General features: G+C 41.7%; 1 protein-coding gene across 1 annotated transcript in view; it reads left to right on the top strand.

The window, feature by feature from the left end:
* LOC124170967 (extensin-like) overlaps positions 1-10,829 on the top strand; it is a 51,301-nt gene extending 40,472 nt beyond the window's left edge. The window contains exon 2 of the mRNA XM_046550054.1: positions 8,512-10,829. Coding sequence (XP_046406010.1) covers positions 8,512-9,759 — 1,248 coding nt within the window. The 3' untranslated portion in view covers positions 9,760-10,829. The remainder of the gene's footprint in view (positions 1-8,511) is intronic.
* Positions 10,830-11,186: the final 357 nt, after the last annotated feature.

Genomic DNA, 11,186 nt, shown 5'->3' on the forward strand with positions numbered 1-11,186 from the left:
TTAAATCCTAATAGTGAATACTTGATTCGAGATGACCGTCTGAAATATGGAAAAATTCAAAGGCCGCGAAAACGGGTGTCCATGTTGAATATTGGCCGTGACGTCACAAGGCAGTAGCAGAAGGCAGCTTCTACACCGTTTAGTTCTACCACTATTATTGCATAGAAAAATTACAGAATTTGAGGGTATCCGTTTTTTGCTGTCATAAAATATCTTCAGATTATATATGCGGCTGCTTCTCTTTTGAGTAAACGACTTCATCATTGCGTAATATATTAATATTCATTTACGTGTCAACTTCAAGTTTGGAAAGAGTAGTACGAATAGCACATTGAATATTTAATAAATGCATGATGGCATTTATTTTTCGCTGGGTATATTTTGGCACAATGCCGTTTATCATGCCAAAACTTTTTTTGTAAGAACCGAGTCAAACTAATAAACCTATTTCAGACGTTTGCTGCAAGACTTATTCGTTGCGTATGTATTCACGCCGGCCGGAACGTTCGCCCTTCGCTACTAGAATCATGGGATGTTAGCCTTATTTCCGAGCTAGCTGGTTGTTGCAATGGTTCGCTGTCCAGGATGGGTTCAAGAAAAGATAATCTTGGTTGGGAGAAGGAAAATTCCAACGATTTATAAATGGTATACCAAACTTTGATGTATTTATGGTTACTGAATTTTTGAATAAGGAGGACAGGTTCAGCGCTCCATAGAAATGCGAGACGTTAAGGCTAACAAGGGGAGACCGCGTACCTTGCTGCATCTTTTTCAATTAGGGCGTTAGTTAGGCTGTAATTAATTAATTTTCATGCGTTACTTTTTACAAGTTATGTATATAAATTCAAAATATCCTTAATTTCCTAATGGGTCGGATGGTGTAGTGGTAGAGTGCACGAGTCATAGGAAAGATGATACCCGAAGGACCGTGGTTCAAGTCTGCGATGTGGCATAATTTTTTTGTTGCCTTCATTGTGATCATACGGCGTCAAGTTTATCATTAATTATAATTGCAGCAATCATTGACATGAGACAATTTTTTTATCGTCATTATGGCGTTTAGGTATTTTAGCGGTGTCATTACAAACGCCGAGATACGATGACTACAAGGGTTGGTGTGCGCTAAAATGTTAGTTTTTTCTTTGCTTATACTGACCAACTTCCACATTAAAAATGAAAACCACTCTTGCAAGAGCACATACCATTAAAGGCTCGCGGCAAGCAACAATATGCGTACAGGCATAATTAATAAGAACACAAAGCGAATATAAAATGCCATATATCTCGAACACTTTTAATTCACAATACTCCAAAGGGAGTTTACTTACTCAGTACATACCTCAGTACCTTGTACTCAGTACCTACCAGTTTACCTCAGTAGCAGTGCTAAAAGAACCATTCTGAAATATAATTTCAACTAACAAATAGGATGAAACAAAAGTTGATAACCCTGGACCGGGCTCGCTGGCGTATAAAATACGTCAATCTTTGAAAACCAAGGATTTCGACATTGTACGTACATTCTGGGCTATAATGGTCTCGTGTATTCTTACAATGTACTTTGACTGCCTATAATGCGAGTTTTCAAAGTTCGAGGTATTGTAGCTAATTTTTTAGATCAGCAAGATGAACCCGTCACCAGTGGAGTACAAATTACGCCGCGCGACCTGCCGTGTACCTTTATATCTGTATCACCTATAAATGTACTAATTTCAACAAATAAAGATTAACTTTAACAAAAATCGTTTGTTATCATATATGCACATATCATGGGCAAAGTACGCATTTTGCTCGGTCGTGTAAAAAAACAGTCGCGCCATAATTCTTTAACCAAACTACTTTCAGTTAATAAATTACGTAGGTCAACGGGGAAGATGCTATATTTTGACTCAACACACTTTCTGATGTGACTGAGGTACCTATTAATTAAATTATTATAATATAAATATCAATTTGATCTTACAATACCTTAAAATGATCTTCAAAACAGAATATCATCGATAGGTAAGAGTCAGGAGCAGCCTTGAACCATTTATTCCGTATAGCTTGTGCTTAAGGCACGGGAATGAATATCTTCTCCAGGCTTTTGTTTCGACGTCGAGATGAAATTTGGAACAAAAAATCATTTATAATTCTATTTTGAATTCATGTTTTCGGTACTAGACGATATTTTTAGGAAGCAAACTCCACCGATTCCCGGAAACTCTCGCCGCGCTAAAGAAGGCGACGGAATACAGCGATACTCCACTGGTGACTACTGCCTTGTGACGTCACATCTCAATCAAGATGGAGGCACTGTGTTTCAGCGCAACATGAAATTTTCCGACTTTCAAAACGTTTTAAAGTGCATACCCCAGATGCAGAAAATAAAAGTGACTATACTAATGTTTCTTTTTTAGGCTAAACTTTCAAATTCAGCAATAAAAAAAAATTAGTGCACTTCCCTATTATACCGAGGCTCATGGCACTAGGTGTTAGGCCCTCGCGGTCCATCAAGGATGGCAACGCGAGGGAGAACACCTAGTGCCATGAGCCTCGGTATAATTGCCACGAGAATTAAAAAACCTGGATAGCGTAGTGGTCTGCGCAGTGGCCCGGAAAGCCAAAGGTCCGTGGTTCGATTCCCGGTCCAGGGGAATTTTTTCTCGTGGCAATTCTTGTATATTTCACCGCCGTTCACGCGGCAGGGTTCGAAATATTACACATACGATATCTTTTTCGCGATTAAATGAAAATTGAAAATTTTGAAGCGCGCGAAAACGCAACGGGTAAGTATGAATGCCGGGAAAACTCCCGTGTGACGTCGTTCTGGTTCCCGCTGCCGCAAGTGCTTAGCTTTTGGCTTAAATAAGGATTATTAATACCTTATCAAACAAGGAAAACTTTCCGACCTTAGCCAGTTTTAATAGGTGATTATTAAGACATGTTTCCCTGAACTCTGTGCCTCGTGCATGCATTGGTAATCTCAGACGATGTAAAACTCCTATCTATTCGTATAGAAACTAGGTCCCTGTGACATCACGTGGAGTGGCATCATATGGGCGCCAATCTGGCCTATTTCAAATGAGGTTAAAATTGACCCTTGCCATTCGTCTAAACCGGTATTTCTAAAACCAAATAATTTGTTTACTATGAATACACTAATGGTGGGTAACGAATCGCAATCAATGCCTTTCGTTTTCTTTGATAAAGGAAACTACCCTATTGTAAGAAGACCGGCGCGGCGTCGCGCGGCCTTCAATACTATTTGGGTTTTCTGCGATTCTCTCACTATTACTTAAACCCTCACAAGCTATTCAGTTTAGTCACTCCTCTCACTCTCGAAACGGGCCCGTGAAATCATAGCACAGCCGACCAATCTGTGCTTTGATCCATTCGAAATTATTAAATATTTTTCCAAACTTCCATGTAAAATTTCTCACAACATCTTCGGGCGAAGAAAAGTAATATCGCTCAAGGAGGGTTTTCATGATTTCCTCCAAAAATAAAATCGTATTAATTACAATAAGGGCTTAAAGATACAATCCTATTGCTGCAATATGTTTTTAATTTGGGTTAAACCTCTTGCCTATTCAATTCGTAAGTTTGAGGTTTCCTGTCCATTAATATTTTAAATGAAACTATCTCAAATGGAAAACTTGATGGCTACTTCATTATTATTAAGGGAACAGTTAATTTATTTATGTTTAGTTAAATATCCATCTGAAATATGCTTTTCCCACCATAATTTCATGCTTAATTTGGCGCTATCCATTGCATATGCCATTAGAAGAATCCTTACCAATAATTTGATGGATACTTTTTTGTGTATGGCCCATTTAGATCATACCATAATAATTGCTTGCCATCGGTGGCGGATCTATTGGGGGGGGGGGTTAAGGGGGCTATAGCCCCCCCTTGGGTATCCGATTCACACTAGATAGAATTTTCTTCGGACCCCCGCTACTGCTGAGAGGTCAACCCCTATCTAGCCCCCCCGTCCCTATTCTGGATCTCCCACTGGTCGCCATTATTATTTTTTTGTTATAGTGATCACACGCGAATGAATTTTATGCCGAAAACACTGTACAGAATTCAGATTTTCGCATAACTTCTGAGGATAACGTGATGAAACCAAATTAAGAAAATTTTCTCGGAGAAGTTGAAGACACTATCTTTAACTATGAGCACTCTAAGCTATGGACTCCAGACATTTTAGCATAGTTCTGCTCTCAATTCCATAAATAACCTCATAAATAAAAATAAATTAAGGCTCATCGAGTGAAAAGTCTTCCTGACAAAGCAACATCATTGTGTGCGAATTGAATGCACCAGGACAAAACTTGGTGGATTTTTTTAACATTGCAAAGCAATGAAAGGAATAACTTAGTTTTTCCAATAGGTTTCACGTCTAATGCCATAATTTTCGCTTCAATTTATTTGATCAACGATAAACTAGGGCCAATAATGCATTAAATTAAATCCGAGAATCAAATACTAGCTGATATAATAAAGGAAAAATTGTGTTTCTTTTATTTTGGGATATCTAGGATGCGTTGACTGCTACTATGATTCGCGATAAGATGTGTGAGATTTTGCATTCAATCTAAAATTGGGAACATAAAATAAGGATCTTAATACGGCTCTCCGATTAGTCTATCCATAAAATTCCCCGTTTAAGGATAGGTATTTCAGTCAAAATGACAGTATCCGTTTTCACATGTCATGGACAATAAAATGGACGAAGAGAGGCTGGCATAATCATTCGAACTGATCACGGTTGCCTAAAAGTGACGTGTGATTTATGAGCGTAGGACAGGGGCGGATGAAATACTTTCAGGGGTGTTCATTACTTTCCACGGCACCATGGTGGTATGAAATACCTCGCAACATTTGAGGTCCGATATGCGCAAAGAAACGTATTCATCGATTACTTATATCTAAACATGGTTAGTTGATCTAATGAAATAAAAAACTTTCATTGTAGGGCCACGTTTACGATTACAATATTTTAAATTATACCAGAAATTAAGGGGGCGGCTGCCCCCCCTTAATACACCAATTGTACATATTTCATGATGGTTACAACATGCATGACCTCGTATTATTGAGTCGTTTTTTGATAAAATGGTAATGTCACAACAATTATTTTTCACCACCTTATTATCAACAAATGAAATAGCCCACTCTCTTCGACACATAGCATCTAATTCCGAATGATGTCTCCTCTGTGAAAAAGGCATGCACCATTTGCGTAGCGTCTCACTAACCCTACAACGCATCCATATGGAAAACCTAACTCTTAGAATAAGCATAGTATTCTCCATTAATTCATTTAGCAAAATAATAAGTCATTTAGTGAACAATGACTTTCAACAAACACATAAAGGTGGAGTAGAAATGGAAGGTGGAAGACTCGTATTCAAAATAATTGTTATAGAAATTATATTTTATTCAAGTTAAAATCGGCCGAATGAATCAAAATTCTCAGAACTCACAAAATAATACATTACCAAAACAAAACTGTTTAAAATAAATCTACAGAACCCAAAAGTTAAGGAAGCGGGTTAATTAGCAGCCTAGTAGTTGCAAGGTTTACCCCATCCTTCGCAATTCTACTAATCGCAACCATTATGCGAATGTATCCACCATCATGTGTATAATGTATGTTCAGAGTTGTTCGCAATATCAATTATCTCTACAGAACGTCTTGGAAAATACTGAACAATTTCTACACTCTGATCACGTAAATGTGAATCCGACTTAGGCTCCTTAGTGATGAAAAAAATCCAACACCATTTTGATGCGATACAAAATAATCTGTCACATGGGAAACAGAATAACTTAAGGAAGGTGGAAAAAGAGAATAGGGTTCTTGGATGGCATGAATGGCAATGTAGCCAATTAAAGAGGAGAGCGTAATGAGTAAAGGGGGACAGGCCGGTATATTTTCCATGCAAATAAACCTTCATCATTATCTTCACTCAGTTCTTCGATCAGGTAATCGTTTTATATTTACGTATATCTTCTCTTTTACATTCATTATAATGTATTCTTATGTAACTCACCCGAGCCCGTCCTTTACCTTCGATGATTGTATTAATTAGACCATCATGCATCATGATCAGTGTTGGCAGTGGCGGATACATATGGGGGGCCTGCATTGTCGAACATTGCAGAACCACAATAGTAACTTTTTTATAGAATAAGATATCATTATCTTGCATAATCTTAAATGAAACTTTCTCAAACTTCGCATGCGACTTATTTTTCATTCCGACAGGGATAAAGGTAGCTCAAGAAATATTTTGCGCCCCCCCTTGAGTTTTTTTTTCTTTATCCACTACTGGTTTTGGTAAAAGTACTGAGAAGAAGTAACCTGGCTCAATGACAGCTACTTTTTCAAAAAGTAATTAACTACGAGCACAAATTACTGATTTTATAATCTAATCAGTAAAATTATAGTTACAATTGCTTCTTGCAAAATTGTCTACTCTAGAGAACACCCGGAACCTGGAGTAAAAATGTGGAATTATTGAGTCATAGAACTTGCTAAAGTTGCAATTTCACTTGCGATACATAGGTGCAATTATAAGTGCTGTAATAACACAATGGAAGTCATATATTGTACCCATCATAAGTGGGCTTCAACATAAGGGTGGCTGAACCTAAACAAGCTAATGATGGTTCTCAGGGACTCGAATAATCCGGAGGCCTAGGTAAATAAGTGAAATCAGTAATCATCGATTACGACCAAATAACGATTACAATGAAAGTTAACGATTCCTCCATCACCGTAAGGGGAAAATTGCAAATCAAAATTACACTTCGAAAAAGGTAATTTTTGGAATTTAAGTATACCGGGACTAGCCACGGTGATAACTTTACGGGAGTCACCCGCAATGCACAAATTGTGCGAAAATCCACAGAGAAAAAATCATTCGCCTTGACCGGGATTCGAACCCGGATCTTTCGATTTCCGGCCGAGTGCTTTAGCCAGTTAAGCTACCGAGGCGTCTAGAAATTTCTACAGGGAAGAATGACGCCTCGGTAGCTTAACTGGCTAAAGCACTCGGCCGGAAATCGAGGGATCCGGGTTCGAATCCCGGTCAAGGCGAATGATTTTTTCTCTGTGGATTTTCGCACGTAATCTTTGGAAGTAAAAATTACTGCTAAAGTAATCGTCACAAGTAATCCAATTACTTTTACACGATAACTCACTAAGATTTCTCATGATTAGCCAAATGAAGTTGTCCCCTATTCTTCCTTGGGTATACATAAGGTATCATTTGTCCCACTCTTCAGAGCACTTCCTCATTACTTACACGGTTGATCGATTTTATCGCCATCCTTCCCATTAATGATACCTCACGATGACACACAGCGAACAAATGAGATAGCATTTGGTTTTCCAAGGTGTTTTCGCAAAAAAAATAAACGGCCCAGCTCACCCCATCCACAACCTGCTCTCCGCTACGACCGTATATCCTCCATTCCACCCCACGCATGCTAACCAAACCGCTCCTTAAAGGCGTAAATGACCTCCGCTCCTCTTTCTATCCACCATCCGGCTTCGCATTTCGGCTAGCGGATGCGATTACTTCTCCACAGCCCTTCAAACGACTAAATCCGGCCTTACAAGCCTTGTTAGTATACCCCTCGTCCCACCAGATGCGACATCTCATGGACGATAGACGTTCCGAAGCGGGACGAGAAAGATTCGGTCGCAGTTCCAAGGACTGGGTCCGCCTCGCTCGGGAAGGCAACCCGTGGTTGAAAGTGGTTTATTTAGAATGAGGTTTGTTTGACAATCATCGCAATGATTCCGACATGTTTTAAAGTTTTCATTCCGACGACGAGACAAGCCCCCGTAATGTGTCGTCAAAATGAAAATTTTGAAATACGTAACCAAATGCTGAACACGTTGCTTCGTAAACAACAGATCTTAATGACTACCGATTGGATTGATTTCTAATGGGAGTCAAACACACCCATACTTGATTGGTGATGAAATTCCTATAAAAACATTAAAGCAAAAAAAAATGTCCCTCTGGAAAATACTGAAGAAATTTCATATTCCCTTGCTATAAATTTACGGTACGGCAAGGAATTAACCTATTCCTATCCCTAGTCAGAATACAGAGTAAAATTAAAGCTGTATTCAATAGTTGTAACGACTTTTAATGCCAAATATTTATGCCACAGCATTCCTAAGATCAACATATAATGCTAAGGTGAAATTGAATCGCTTACATCACATCTGTTACATCTAAAAAATTGAACTCGTTTAAATCTAGGACATGGTACAGATAATGAGCATGGCACTCGGCTCAAAAATCGTGGTTTTACGTAGAAATACATACATTCGAGGAGTACCATGACTGTTTAGCAGATGTGTTCATTTCCACTCACACCCGAATTCTTTTCAATGGTAATCCTCCAAAATAACCCATCGAAAAAATACTTGACTAATACCAGTCCCATTCCCCTCTGTACGATTCTTGGTACTAACTGCTCTGCTCCTTTCCGCAGGTGGTTCTCTGCACCTTGTGGCTGCTTCAGCCGCCACACCAGGCCGCCGGAAGGCCAATAGACCCGCGCCTCGCGAGCGGCGACGCCCGCAAGGGTGCACTGCTCTCCGGCAAGGATTTCCTCTCTGTACTGGTCGCTTCCCGAACGCGCTTCGCACAGCACCGGGATGCCGCACCCAGCGACGCCCCTGCACCACTCGGCATGCCTTCCAGGCTGCTGGGGCCGTGGGGGGTGCGGCACGCATCAGGAGCCCCGCCCGCAGGGACATCCCTGCTCGCTGACCTCGAGGACAACGCATCCGCTCAAGACGACGAGCCCATCGAAGAGCCAACACCGCCCGCAACGGACTCCATCCCACCTAAACCTGAATACATCCAGTCTGCACCTGACACCATCCAACCCGCAGTTGACACCATCTCACCCGCAGCGGATTCCACCCCACCCGCACCCGAATACATTCAACCAGCACCCGACTACATTCAGACTGTACCAGACTCCACCCCATCCGAAACCGAATACATCCAACCGGATTCTTTCCAACCCGCACCAGACTCCTTCCAACCCGCAGCCGACTCCTTCCAACCTGCACCTGACTACATCCAACCCGCACCTGACACCATCCAGCCCTCACCAGAATCCATCCCACCCACAGCCGAAGGATTGGTACAAGAACCTACCGAACAGACGGAAGCTCCACCAGTTCCTGAGGAGCCACTCACTGCGCCGTCGGAGCAGATGTCAGTGGAGCAGCAGGAGATGGAAGAGGCGGCGGGCGCAGCACCCGATGCCGCTCCCGAGGAGCCGCTGGGCGTTGAGAGCGGAGTGTCGGCCGCTGCGGCGCAGCCGGACGAACGCTTCGGCATCCTGCTGCCTCCTCCCGCGGCGGCCCGCAACCAGAAGAGCCTGCGTCGGCGCTACCTGCTCCGGCACCCGCCTCACCAAAACGCTGTCGTCGTGCACGGCGGCGAGCCCGCCGAGATGAACTACGAGGTGGCAGAGGAGGTGAGCGTGGCGAGCCGGGGCCGCGTGCACGGCCCCCAGGACCCTCGCCAGAAGTTCGGCTACGTGGTGGAGGGCCGAAACTTCCGAAAGTACCGCGTGGAGGAGAGGACGGCGGACGGGTTCATCGTGGGCGAGTACGGCGTGCTTAGCCACGAGGGCGTGTTGCGCGGCGTGCGCTACACGGCCGACGGCACCATCAGCCCGCGGCTCATCCACGAGGCCCTCGTCAAGTTCCTGTCGCTGTGAGCGTCCCTCCGTTGCAATCCATGATCTCGCTCTGGCACACAGTGCTCCAAAAGAGGAAATGTTTGCACTCTGCAAAAGGGATGTTACGACATATTTGCACATCTCCCACTTTTCTGCGAATAAAGGTGTCACTATAAACTGCGTCGGTGGTTCCTCCCAAGTTGTCGTCTAAAAGAGTACATCACTTATCCGTCCTGTGCCGTCTCTCCCGCATTGGTCACCATTTTTATATTCAGAAAATATTGCCATGCTCAGCAATGCGGGTGGTTTAAAAGAATGAGAAACCGTGATGTGAGATGGTGTATGAAAGTGCAGCTATGTTAAAGGCCTGAAGGACTAGTTGTTGGACTTGAGACAATGGTCCTGGAATATAGTTTCAGAGGTTTTAGGCTGTGGATGGTACATAAACTATTGCCTTAAATCACTCCCAAGTGAATGAGCAGACTTTTTTCTTTGAATGTATTAAGTGTCCTATGCATCTTGAGATCATTTCAGCAGACCTCAGATAAGGAATGTGTTGAAGGCTCTATCCACCAGGCTACATGAAATACTGTAATATTTGGTTCACATTCCAACTTTAATTACTGAAAAATTGTTGCACTGCCGCATAAAAAATTGCATGCCCTTCTCAATGACTGTTGGAGGTGATATTTTTAATTTGTATGTATTTTTGATACTCTTGCCTCCATGTAAAATTGCTTACGTTTGTGTTTCATACAGAAATTTTGTTAAAACAGGTGTTCATTCCATTTTATGAACAACCATGATTTTGGACAATTGAGTAAAAATAATACAGTGGTGAGATTTTCCTCCTTTTCTTCGAGTTATTTATCAAGCTCGGGTTCCTTTCCCTTATGCTGAAATAGGAAAGGAGCATTTGAGCTATATTTAGTGCTGATCTGTGCCATTACAAAACTATTCCTGTGTTAATAGTTTAACTGTCCTATGTAACTGGGGTTTAGTGTACTAAAACCTTTTCTGAGTTTACTGAATTTAATGAGGAAACTCATAACATTTCATTTGGACTTGTATAAATTACTTGAAATTAAAATGATGAGGTCAAGAAAATACATTATATATCACTGAATACATTTAATATAACTGTCACCAAATCTTTCTTCTGATGAATCAATTCTGGGCTAAGCAATAACTTATTATTATTACAGTAGGTATTCTACCGACTAAGATAGGTGTCCATGGAGTACTTAAGAAGCATTCTGGAAGCCTCCCTTGCCTTCAAGAGCTCCCTCTTCCAGTGGTGTAGCCAGGAATTTTGTTCGGGGGGGAGGGGGGGTGGTCCAAAACCAGGGGGGAAAATTTTTTGAAAGATTCAGATTTCAGGCCCCGGTTCAGGCCCCCCCAATATATTTTTTAAGTCGGCATCCCTGAATCTACACCTATTTTCTTTAGAATTTACTTTACCCAGT

This window comes from Ischnura elegans, chromosome X (genome assembly GCF_921293095.1).
Source record: "Ischnura elegans chromosome X, ioIscEleg1.1, whole genome shotgun sequence".
NCBI classification, from domain to species: Eukaryota; Metazoa; Arthropoda; class Insecta; order Odonata; family Coenagrionidae; genus Ischnura; species Ischnura elegans.